This window comes from Lepisma saccharinum, chromosome 1, assembly GCF_977018435.1.
Source record: "Lepisma saccharinum chromosome 1, izLepSacc3.1, whole genome shotgun sequence".
In the NCBI taxonomy this organism is placed as follows: domain Eukaryota; kingdom Metazoa; phylum Arthropoda; class Insecta; order Zygentoma; family Lepismatidae; genus Lepisma; species Lepisma saccharinum.
The window spans coordinates 94,435,791-94,449,592 of record NC_139229.1 but is presented as its reverse complement, the minus strand read 5'-3'; the positions used below and the strand labels follow the sequence as shown (position 1 = coordinate 94,449,592).

The 13,802-nt window shown below is 37.9% G+C and overlaps 1 protein-coding gene across 2 annotated transcripts in view; it reads right to left on the bottom strand.

The window, feature by feature from the left end:
- Window positions 1–13,802, bottom strand: part of LOC145998284 (protein SERAC1) — a 119,225-nt gene that overhangs the window by 79,221 nt on the left and 26,202 nt on the right. For both annotated transcript variants that reach the window (XM_083134688.1, XM_083134693.1), the window contains exon 2: window positions 753–943. In XM_083134688.1, coding sequence (XP_082990814.1) covers window positions 753–943 — 191 coding nt within the window. The remainder of the gene's footprint in view (window positions 1–752; window positions 944–13,802) is intronic.

Below are 13,802 nucleotides of genomic sequence, written 5' to 3'. Positions count from 1 at the left end.
GCATGAAGGCAATGATGATAATGAAGATGATCATTTAATGAGTTTATTCAGTTCTGATCTTATGATAATATTAATGAACATTAAGAAATTTGAAGTGCTTGGTTATTTTACTTCGCTTTTCTGCCACTTTTGGCTAATTGCGGAACTTCTGTCAAGAACGACTCCTGTCATTTTGCACAGTAAGGTTAATTGGGATTGGATCTACAGATTAAAGTGAGATCCAGGCGACGACGCTACCACTGCGCCATCAAAGAGGCTCCCTTCATTTAGAGAGTCTATATTGTAATAAGTGAATGATTTTAATCTCACATTTATTCTTTATTCTCATATGAGTTAATAACATTTAATCCTAAAGCTGGTCAGCGCATCTACATGTATTGCAGTCTGATGCCAAGGTAGTGGGCATTGTTCCAGTGCCTGCACGGAACACATCAAGTGGGAGGAGCTTTCTACGTGACGTCAGGTGCAGGATGCGCACGCATATGCGCTGTACATCCCTGCGCCTGCATAGAAGTTTAGTAGCGGAGTCTTCTCACCAACGTCAAGTGCTAGACTTGCTCTCAACATGTACATAAAATATTGCAAATATATGAGAGGTTTGCTACGGAAAAGCAATAGAATTGGACACGCTAAAGGTATGTAGCAATAGTTAACGTACTGGTAATATGTTTTTATAATTTTTTACGCCTCCTAACGCTTTGAATATTACATTTGTCACAATATATTTACTAAGAACAATAATAATGACTCACCAGAAAGAGTTGACAAGGAAACGTGGCTCGCTACGAGGGAAAGGATGGCTGGAATGGTTGGAATCTTGAGCACTTCAGTCACATACTCCAGAATGGTTCTCTGCTTCTTGAGCCAAGCGTAGTACACCCCGAAGAGTACGGGGACGACTAGGCGCCCTACGAATACCACGTGTTCCACTATCTTCATCTTGCTGAAAGAAAAGAAAACAACAGACAATCAACTTACTGATTTCGATATCACATCATGTTGTCGTCCACCTGCTTAAAATGTTCAATTAATTATAATAAACTATTCATGTTTGATTTTACAAAAGCCTCTGACATCCTAACGGATAGGACACTCTCTTTGTATGTAATGCGTCAATTGGTGCGATTTAGGTTACATAAATTTAAGACTTTGGCTGCTGATTGAATTTCAAGTTCACATTTCTCTTGCATCTAAACCAGTGGTTCTCAACCTTCGTGGGACTTCGGCCCAGTATATATATATATATATATATATATATATATATATATATATATATATATATATATTAAAGAAAGTCGATGACCTGATACCAATAATTTTATTCGTAACATTAATTAATATGTACCTTTGAAAGTACCGTAAAGTCATGAACGTGGTAGGGTTTGTAATCAACAGGTTGAGTTACTTCACTTCCAATTGTCCTGTGAGTAAAAAGTGAATGTAAAGTTGAAAATGAAAAAATATCGGCCAATTTTCAACACAGTCGCAGCATGATGCATGCAAGTAGGGGTACGGAGACTTCTTGGACATGCTGTAGTTCCTGAGAAGATACATGAAATTGGTCGAAATGTTGAATATTAAAACATGAGTTCTAGTGTACTATGAATGAGACTACATGAGCAATCTGTTAGGATTTTTAAGCAATGAAATTGTACTGCTGCTGCTTGAGAGGCAGTGTATGCCACATAGCACATTACAATTGGTATCTTTTAAAAAATAAGTACATAGTTGTGTGTGTGCATTTGTAACTTTAATATGAACCCCGAGACAGCAGTTATGCAACTGGTAGGAAAGTTAGGCGACCTCTCCCGCGCTGACAACAGAATTGCTGGGAAGGGTCGAACAGTGACATCTTTTCTCACCAGGACTCGCAAGCAATACTATAGGCAATTCCACACCTTAATAACACGAAGGGGAAAATAATCATCATGTCACATAAGGCATGGATATATTAAACCAGACAATTTGTAAATGTGGATGTGATACAGCAGCCTGGTAATATCCAGTTTCTAGTCTCAGAACGAGGTTAAACTTCATGCAACTTCCACGGTTCATTGCAAAAGAATAAAAACACAGGAAGTGGAGAGGACAACATTCTGGAAATGAACAATGGCTGGGATGTCCCAGTGATGCAAGAGCGCAGTGTTCAATAATAATCCTATAGCCCCATATTGGGCCCTGGCTGGCTTACCTACCGACTGCTGGCCTGCCTCCCACGCGGGTCACAAGGGAGCGTGGAGATCTGCAGCCAGACTAGCGGGACAGGCCCGACCAAGCCCCAGCCGTTGTAGGACTTCGCGACCGGATTACGCTCACTCACTCGGAGCTCCCCAATTTCCTCACGATGGTGGGTTGCCACCGGCCCTGTACAACAGGCCGAAAATTCCCGGAGACTGAACCCGGGATCAAACTCGTGCCGTCCCGCAACCGCCGCCCAAAGCATGGTGCCTTTGACCGCACGGCCACGGAGGAGGACGCAGCGTTCAATAGGTTGATTACTAACGAGAGGATGTTTGGCTTTCTGTTCCTCTGTAAAAATAAAACGCTTACTTTTGTGTTGTTTTGAGGCTGATAACTCACTTTTATAGTTTTTCTTTAAGTTACTGCAAAATCAGCGGTGGCGCCAGGATTAATCATCTAGGGGTGCGGAAAGAAATTTAAGGGGTGCGACGTTGAAATAAAACATGAAACATGCAGACAACCTTCACCCACTGCATCAAATACCAATCAACTTTAAGTAGGTATCTATGATAATATGTCAATGAAACTGAAGAGTACTAGCGACTTGCTTCATTTATGTTTAATTTTTTAGCACAAGAACGACATGTTTGGAAATTTGAAAGGAACAACTTGTTCAAGGGAGGCTAATGACAATTATGAAGACCAGGAGGTCAAAGAAGGCAAATTTTTCACCCTAATAGTGTTGCCCTCTCAAATAAATAAGAACCTTCAGTTTAAAGTTATTATGTTCCTGCAAAGATTTTATAATAATTACCGGTAACATAAATTACTGACCGAAATGTTATTATATGTGTGAAATATATAACTTTAGGTTGAGATTCATTTTCCAGGGAAGGTCATGGCCCCCTTCCCCTTTCCCTTCTGATAAAATGTATTTTTTAAAACCTTGAAATTTGGGCTCAATCTAGACGCGAAAATCGCTGTAAACTCGCGAACTAAAGTGGACAGTCATGTGTTTTCTCCTCTCACTTCCCTTTGGCCCCGTTTTGTCATAGCTATGTATAACCCGCCCCCCAACCCATCTGCTTTGTTGTCAAAAACTTAAACAGCGTTAATTCCTACGTTTCTACTTTCGCTGTGTACGGTTTACCTCTTCATGATGATTGGATGAAATTGATAAAAGGACATAAAAATAACGCCCAGGCCGGGATACAAACCCGGAAATTTCGGTGGCGCGGACTACGACGATGTGTTAAAGATCGCCGCACACTATGGCAACGCAGGGGCGGGATTACATAGTAAACAGCTGATTGCATAGCCCACGCTCCATCCACTCGCTTGCGGTGGTTGAATTGGACGAGAACATCAGAGGGGTTTTCTCTTATCGGTCAAGCTGTAAGTACGTATGAAGCAGCCTTCCGGAGAAAAATCCGTGCTTGCACATGAGTTGAGGTTGGTGAGGCTTTGCTTTAAAATCCATTTTTGCCCTAACACCCACCCACTTACAAAAAAACTCGAATGTGGAAAAAAAAAGACTGCACCCCCCCCCCCCCCAAGATCATACCCTTCTTACATTTTTTTTGTATTTGGTGCTGAGTCGCCGAAATAAGATATTCTTGAGCACGCTACTAGGAGTGTAATAATTCTAGTCGAGAGCATTTCCGGGGTCCAAACAACCCGATAACAACTCTGTGTGCGTATATGTTAGTGTTTGTGTGTGCGTGTGTGTAAGATTAACAATATGCTTGTTTAATGCATACAACAGAAACAAAAAAGTTCAAAGTACAAAATGTACTCTGAACAAGCGCTATCACGCACAACCAGGTTTTTTACCACACAGACTAAAGTTCATATCAACACTATAAACCGCACACACGACGTGTCATATGCTCAAAATTGTGTTTCGTACTTGAAAGCATACTTTATAGAAACAACACAGAACTTCGTTACTTCAAATCAACAAAAACTAGTATTTTTTTTTTTCAAACAGCATGATATTGTCACAACAAGGGCCAGGGCCAGCAAGGGGCTCACGATTTCAAGTGTCTACACTAACGTTTTTACAAAGTAGCCATGTTCGAACTAAATAAGAGGCCTAGGAATTATCTCTTTAATAATTTCTTTCCCAGGTTCTAATATCTATAAATTCAAAAAAGGTCACCCCCGACTAGATATGTTTTCAAATTCGAATACTGATAAGTTCCATTGCAAATAATGAATATGTGTCACACACACAAACAAACACAAATCCATGCACGCATGTGTTATTAGTAGCCGTAGAGAGAAAAGTACTCTAAAACAAGAAGTTCACTACACTGTTTATCTCAACTTATATGCGAAGAGAGAATATCCAGTGTTTTGTCAGACGTGCACAACTTTGAATGATACCCAGCTGAACCCATATTCCACCGCAGAATGAAATGGGGAAATTCAGAATCGTAATATCCAATTAAGATAATAAATATACATACAATCTTTGTTCATAATGTTTAAGTACACGAGAAAAATGGAAATTTTTCAGTTCCAGTAACGACTGTGATGATCAATGTCACAAGGAAATCTGTGTGTACAGAATAAAGATTATCGATATTCTTCTCTCATGGTTGGGATAGTTTCTAGAATTCCTCGGAAGTTTTGAAAATATGAAAAACGCGTTTCGCCTTTGCACTACGAACACAAATAAACCAAATGATAAGATTATCCAAACAATTAAAATTACAAAGTCCAATATCATTGAAAGGAGATATCTTATTGATATTTATATATCTTGAAAAAATAACAGAATTACAAGGAAGTGTAATGTGTACTATTTGCTCACCTTGAAGTCTAGGCATGCAGTTTACTAAATACTCAATCACAGATCGCAATACAGATAACTCACTTTCGCAGATCAACAGGGGATTAGTGTTCAGTGCCACCTGACGAAACAAATAGTACCAGAAAGTGAAAAAAAGTGCATTTTGGGACAGTAGGATCCACAAGTATTGCTCGGCATATTGTCCATGACTACTTTAATTAATTTCTCTTGCATCATGTTAGTCTTTAAGGAATTAATTTTTACTTCTGCTGATGCAGAGGTTGCCAGCAGCCTATTTGGCGTTTTGTTCGAATTCTTGAAGCGCTTATTGCGTAAAATAGAGAGAGTAAACTTGGTGATGGACAATTTGCTTGGTAATACTCACTGATCCCACTGTACTGTGCCAAGTTTGTAACTAGCAGTAAATTGCATGTGCACTAATCTCACTAACAGTTATTCCGTATCACTTTCCTTTTGAAAATACTTCGGTATTCTTACCTATTGGAAAGAAGAACGTTCTCCTATCTGCACGTGTCACCTGTCAATACTGTACACTCATACTTGCGAGCACCCACCAGACAGCTGGCTTTATCAATTGTGTGATAAAATTATCAGTTTACAGTTCAGTGCCATGAAAAAATAAGGAAAGGTTCTCAAGTGCTCGATAGCAGCTTACAATATTCTCCATGTCATAAGGGATTATCACCATCTGATAATCATTTAGTTTTGATTCAATGATACCAAGTTGTCTGCTATGATAACACGTCTGGGCTCTGGAAAACTTTATTTTTTGTTACAAGGCTTAAATTTTGGCATCTTTCTTTGGTTGGTTATCTTGCATTGTTCAATTGTATTGCGCGATTGTGAACGAAATAGCAGCTCGTTAGTGCTCGATAGCAGCTTACAGTATTCCCCATGTGATAAGGGACTATCACTATCTGATAATCATTTAGTTTTGATTTAATGATAGCAAGATGTCTGCTATGATAACACGTCTGGGCTCTGGAAAACTTCATTTTTTGTTACAAGGCTTAAATTTTGGCATCTTTCGTTGGTTGGTTATCTTGCATTGTTCAATTGTATTCCGCGATTGTGCACGAAATATGTTAAAGAGCAAATCCAGAGGCAACAGAATCAGTTTCATTTATATTTTATTTCTTTGTATGTGATTCATGAAACATACAGTGTGTAACAAAAGTCCGGGAACACTTTAAAAAATATATATTGTAGCCAAACGAGTAGCATTACAAAATGACAAAGTACATCATTTCAAAGAGTAAAGTTGTAAGTTTTTTCCTCATTGCAGGTGTTACGTGTAGTTCCATATATCGTAGCTAGGTGGTGTCATAATCAAGATGGCGCTTTCTGAAGCTGAAAAGCCTTTCTGCGTGCTAGAATTTGACAAATCAAAGAGTGCAACGGATGATTTTTTTTATGAGATTATGTAAAGGACCATGTATATGTCCCTCCTCTTCCACGTGATGTGGAACTCAAAAGGAGAATTAAACAAGTAACAGCCACCGTCTCGGAAGACATGTTGGGCAGTGTGTGGGAAGAGTTTGATTATCGCGTCTACATTTGTCGGGTCACACATGGTTCCCACATAGAGTGTTTGTAAAGTGAGTGTTGTTAAAAAAACTTACAACTTTACTCTTTGAAATGATGTACTTTGTTAGTTTGTAATGCTACTAGTTTGGCTTCAATAATTTCTTTAAAGTGTTCCCGGACTTTTGTTACACGCTATATAATACAAAACACACATAATCCGGGAAGCTTTCAAGTAGTAGTCTTTCTTCTTGCATAGCAAAATATATTCAAATGCATCCTGCTAGCAGTATATAAAAATATATTTGAAGGTAACGAACTGACACAATTGGCAACCTACGAATCTGGATTTTCTGAATCAAAGTTAGTGGAATAGTATTTGATGAGGTTTTTATTTTTTAAAAAAAATAGTTTTGAAACACATGTATCTATTGTATATTCGCAATCTAAAGATGTTCTTTAAAACAATGTTCTTCACTGACATAATTTTGACTTTTTTCTGTAACTGCTTTAAAGTACGTAGATTCAGAAACTTTGTTTATAGCAGGGAGAAAGAGGAATTTTGAAGGAAGTGTATCAAATTTTGGGTAGCCAAAACAGGTCTTTTTATTATTCTTTTATTTTTATTATTATTTTTTTTACAAAAGAAAAATTATATGCCATATACACTATTACTTAATAATTGTACAAAATTTGAAAATGGGATGTCACCGGATTGAGCTATTTTCTCAAATTTCCAAGTCGGCTTTTTGGGTGAGCTTAGGCATCACCCCCAGGGGGGAAGGGGTGGTCTAGAGCCAACCCTCGCCCACCTGGTGCAACAACATCGGCCCCTTCCTTCAACATGCAATTGGGATTAATATTTCTACGTTGGATTCGAATCACTGAACCAAACCCGAGGCCACTTGTGTACAAAGTCCTCCGATACGAAGTGACATATCCATACTTCGACACAGTTAGATTTTAATGTTGTGCCTAAATGACTGGACACAAAAAATTTGGAAGGTGATTGACATACAGAAGGCATTTTGTGCTCCAAATTAACATTTGTGCACCACATAATTTCAACTCGCTACAAAGACAACAACGAACTAGATATGGCGTAACTGTCGACAAAAAACCAGCTAAACGACATTTTACAGAAAGGTTAACATGTTCGTCCAAACATTGCTTTGCTTTGTAACATGAGTGGTATGTGGCGGCTTCGCATGCATTACGAACTCTATTGACACTGATTTTAATACAAGTAAAAACCGATCACGAACTTTTTATCATTTGCAAAGATAAATGCACAATAGTGCCCAGAATTCTAATCAGTTAGACAGCTTTGTGCACAAACTTTTTTTCACATGTCAAGGAGAAATGAAAAATAAATCTTAACTGGTTTGTGAACAATAGTCTTAATGTTCAAACCTGTTTCAATTATTCCATTATTTACATGTTAAGTATGCCGACTGCCGACAATACTAGCCTGAGTTTTATAGTACAGTAAAACCTCGTTAATCCGGACAAATGGGGGGGGGGGGTAAGTTGACCGGTTTAACGAAAGTCCGGATTAACTTAAATAACCTAAAAGAACAGCAGAAAGTGCATTAAAACTCCTTTTCTAGCAACAAAACATGTTTATTATGGTGTATTTAAAGGGCATAAGCCCAAATACACTATACAGTACAGTACAAAGTCTGCGGGAAACAGAATTGAATTTCATTAGTGGTTGACTGCCTTTTCTTTGGGAAGTTCTCTTGTTGACTTCTAGCCACATTTAAAACCTCGCATTCTGCATTTTTTATGTTATTTTTATAGTTAATAAAAGAAATAAAATTTAGTTAGGATTCGAACAGAATAACCAAAGTGAAAACTGCGTTCGAAAAATTGAGTGTAAAATACAGGAACCAGTTTACGTTTCATATTCTACCATTTAGTCCAGGAATCAGCGGTTCCACTGTTTTCAAAATACCAAAAAATTAGACTTATTATGAGAGATCACAAAATATAAACTTCAGTACTAAAATTGCCCCTTGGATTTTTACAGCCTTTTTCTTGAACGAGGTGTGTAACCGTTAATACACTATACGATATGCAAAAAATAATGGCGAAACAGGTGTCCTGGATATTCACTGGTCTGATAGATCGCGTAGCCAAACAAGGCCTTCCCAAATATACAATAATAATAATAATAATAAATTTGGAACAAAATATTTGTAATAGTTATTATTGTTGTAATAATAAAATGGGTTTATATCTGTTTTATTGCAAATCATAATTTGCTTCGTATTGTTGCTATATTTGTAAATACCGCGTTTAACAAAGCAAACTGTTTCACAAGAATTTTCACAACTTAATTACCGTTCATGATAATTTATTGGATCTCCAATTTGATACTTCTCAGTGTTCTACAAAATTTACACTGTTCGTGGTCATATCGCTATTCTGAAAGTAAGGGAGGACAAGTGCTTATGACGTGGTATGTGTTGTCATGTGCTTTTCACCTTCAAGTCGTCCGTGGAGCGGCGGCTAGAGCGCCGGGCAATGAGAGAGCATCTGCCCGCATTTAGAACCATAACTGTACGCTGACCTTGGCACTGGACGCGTCAGTGCTTCAGTATTGAGATAACTGGTATCCAGTTTGCACGTGTTTGTGAAGTGTCAAGTTGTTAACAAGTGTTTTAGATTGTTTTGTTTTAGTTTGCGTATTACTGGTGCCTTTCTACAGTGCAATATAAAACAACGAATTTTCATGTAGGACTGTTACGTCATTACGAATTCTTGTAGAGAAGTAAAGGTTCTCTCGGGCTATCGACCAGGTGAGTTCTCTCGATATGCCGAGAGAACTTTTTAATCATTCGTCGCCAGGAAAGCTTCAAGGCTTACTTACTTGTAGAGAATTTAAAGGCGTTTTGCAGCAGAATTCCAAGATGTCCCTGTTCCACACCAGTGATGTGCGTCTACGCGTAAACAACGATAGTCTACATTCTACACGTAGACTATTTTATACACGTAGATTACGTAATCTATGTAAACAACATGGCGAAAGGTGATAACTTAGCAAAGGGCGCCGTGGAATTAAAAGAAAATTATACTACGTATCAGTTGCTGATGTGTGAGGAGAACTTTTCATATTCTTTCTTCCAAATTCGAACAATTTCTGACCTAGAAAGAGACCTCTTATAGGAAATATTCTAGTGTTATATGGAAAAAAGACCAATCTTGCCTCACGACTGCCATCTGTTGTTGTTTTTTGCATACTATTTATCTTCTTCCATAGTTGATAATAGTGTTGCTCACGAGACGGGACAAGCCTTTTGAAATTCGACACGGGACGAGACGGAATGCCTTTCTCGTCTCGTTTTCGAGACGAGACACGAGACGGGACGGGACGGCTTTTGAAAAGTCTCGTCTCGTCTCGAATGTCTCGAAAAAATAAAAGCAAAATTTTTAATCAGATGCAAATACTTGTTTGCTTGGAATAAAATATTTCAATTAGAAACGTTGATAAGCGTGTATTAAGTCAAAATAAGAAGACTATTCTAGAGAGAGGCATGAATGAATGAATACCTAAACTTATTTCCTATACTCTTTCGAAACACAGCGTTACTCCCCATTTTTTTAAAAAAGAAATATTCCAGATTAATAACTTTATGTTACGATAGTACTCCAGATACTAATACAATTCTGAATAACATCAAGTACAAGGGCAGGTTTATTATTATTATTATTTAATTTTTACATCAAAGGGTGTACAGAAGTGAATGTTATTAGGAAGTAGGAAAAGCATTGTAGGAAACATGGCCGTACAAATTGATAAGGAGTTGTTGGGAAAGTTATTAAGGAGTCCAAGATATAAGCAAGACTAAGAGAAGGAGATAATTAGGGACAAATAATCTAGCATTATCCCACTCCGAACAGCTGAGAGCTAAAGAGGAGGAGAAAATACGGGAAATATGGAAAGAAATGATTTGGTGATTTTAGTGTTTACAGGGAACCACGACAAGATTTTACCACATGATTATCTGCACGGGTTACGAAATTATTAGAATGTCATGGAAATTTCGGATATGTCTTTGCTGAGAAAATTCTTGTTGTTTCCCTCAGGCATTCTGCAGGTGGTTGGATTAGATTTTTTTACGTCCGTTTGAAGATTATTTCCAATGTTTTTTTATTATTATTTCTTTATTTCTTATTTAAGGAGAATACTATTCCTTGGATTGTAATAACGAAATACTGAGGCTGATATAGAATAGATTACAAATGAAGGAATTGCACTAAGTTCTGTATAATCGTCGTAGAAGGAAACTTTGTTCTATGAGGGGACTCCCCGGGTACAGTGGTAGCATCGTCGCCTTGTAATCAAGGGGTCCCGGGTTCGATACCCGGTGAAGGCACATTGTGATTTGAACCCCATTTTAAACTGTGGGTCCAGTCCCGATTAGCCTTTCTGTAAATCAGATGAAGGAATGTTGTAGCTGTTCTTTTTATTCTGTAAATTTAGCCTTCAAGTTTATGAGCAAAATACATGTAGTAACATTTTCACTCGTTATTAAACACATTTCACAAAGTAGTTTTATCGAACTTCAGAGGGAAGCTGACAGCAATGTCAGGGTGGCGGGAGCTTGTTTACGACCAGGGTGTATTCCGAGACTATTTACCGCCGTTCCTCACTGACAGAGGTTTCGCTTTGAACAATGGACACCGTTGCTTCAAGGGGCAAACACCAAACATAGGGCGAGGTTGACCTGCAGTAGCGGGTACGTGCCATAAATCCAGGCCTAAAGTAAAAATGAAAGTTGATGCAAGGGAGGGGCAATAAAAATTCTGTAATTTGGTTTGCTTGCTGACAGGAAGTTTTGCAGGAAAAGCTGAAAAGGAAAACGACAGACTTTGAATGAAAGAGGGACAGTGAACACAAGTCCTTTGTATTATTCGCCGACACACAAGCTTCCATTTCGAAGGTGAGGCTATCAGCAGCGAAGTTATTAGAGGGTTGGAAGCAGTGACGACGCCAGAGGGGGCGGGGGGACGCCCCATGTCAGACACTTCGCCCCCCACCCGGGCCACCCAACTGAAGTTAATTAAATATCGAATAATAAGAGAGTTCATTTATAAGAGTATGACGATTCTCACCTTTTCAAAGTGGTGTATTCTGCATGATATCACTTTCCTGCTTATAATACCAACTTGATTAACAAATATTAATTTGCTTCGTCCAAGATTCGAGCGCCGACCTGGGCATAGGTGATTTCTCATTCATTTATGTCCTGTAATAGCCGAGATTAACCTAAGTTTTAACCAGTCTTAAGAACTGGGAAAAAGTGTTGAATGTGGATGATTTTAAAACATCACGAATATTTTCAGGACCACAAGACATCATCTGTAGTACGGGCAAATTATTCTAATCGTGGTCGTTAGTGACAACGCTAAGTATTAAAAGACATTCAAAGTTGATTCAAGATTTGGTTGGTTGGTTGATTTGGCGTTTGAAGTCCACTTTATGCACAGTAAGGCTAATCGGGACTGGACTTATAGTTTAAAGTGCCTCCACTGGGTATCGAACCCAGGATCAAAGGTGATCGGAGAAAAACCGACACTACATGTCAGTTATTGTGGATTCATCGCGGTTTCTTACTATTGAATTTCGAGATGATGAGTCTGAGGAAACCTTAACAAAGAGGATTTCTTCGATACTCTTGAAGCTAATGAGGGGATATTATTTGGAAATGTATTGAACGTGAACCTTAAAATGCAAATTACACTTAAAATTCGATTCAAAACATATCGCGGGCAGGTAAAAGAACGCTTATTAGGATTTGCCACTCTTCATTCATTAGATGAAAGTTCGCTCTTTCTCGTAATATCAAAATCGAAGAACTTCTTCCCACGAACTCCATACTAGCCTGTAATTGTGTAGCATAAACATACGATGGAGTGGTAGAGTAAGAGTACGTATTGCCAGGGTCAGAATATTTCTTGAATTATGAGATAACCGTAACCTTTGTCTGATTTTTTATCCTGTGATAACATTTCCCTGAAAGGTGAAACACAAATTTTGCCCAAAACTCTTCAGCGTTACGAAGACGGTTGTCCTTAAAATCTTTGAAAAGGCTTGCTCGAAACAAGATGCTGGATGCAAACTGGATCATTTGGCTGCTCTTGCCATTGAGAAGAAATGTCAAGTCCTGGACGTACCAAAGGTGCGCAATGTGTTCTCCAAAGCACCTAGAGCAGAATTCTCCTACGGGAGAATTGCACTTCACTAAGTGCCTCACATTGTTTCTAATACTTAAGAAGATTCATTTCTTCCAAAGTCACGTTTATTTTGCAAGAAAATTAAACTCTTAGAAGAATTGTTTTCATCATTTATATTATTATCTTATAACTTAAATATTTATATCAGTAGTTTCATCTCAAGAAAGACGATGAATTATAAAATTATGAATGTCTTTCAATACTGAAATAGGCCACTAGAGACAACGCAACTTACCAATAAAAAAGAATTAATGTCTTTATTAAAACGAATCATGTGGAGATAAACTCGTAATCAAGAAGTAAATTTAGGCAGTAAACGTCCACTCTAAATAAAAGACACACACAAAACACCATACATGAATATAATAATAATTCTAATAATAATAATAATTATTATTATAATTATTATTATATAAGTATATATATGTGTAGTGTTTTCGGGCGTTTTAATGTGACTGCCCCCTTACAATATTTTGTTGCCAGCCTCCCCCCCCCCCAGTCAAATTTCCCTGGCGCCGTCACTGGTTGGAAGTAAATTTATTAGGACGAGGAAAGTAACATTAGCTGTTGACAGTGTTGCACCAAAGGACGTGATATGTGCTACTGTTTGTATAAATGATAGGAAATTTAAGCAAACATTTATAATTGTTGAGACTTGAGAGTTGTTTCCCTCATTTGATCTTAGGAAGAGGTTTTCTGAGACAGAGTGGGATTGTTTTACACATACATGGGAAAGGGTGGTTGTTTAAAGATAGTTTGGTTTGGTTTGATGTTTTAAGTCCACTTTATGCACAGTAAATGTTTAAAGATAGATACGTATTTTGCACATTTTTTTAAAAGTTCAGATAAAACGAGAATTTAGCCTTACTGTTATGAAAAGAAATAACGCAGTACGGGGATATAATAACTTCACATTTTTCGCACCTGGTGGGATGCAACACAAGAGTATTGCAGGAAGTCTATGAACGAGGATGAAGAAGGATATGTGAAATTTGACTTACCTGCAGGTGAATTAGTTTATTCTAATATTCTTAAG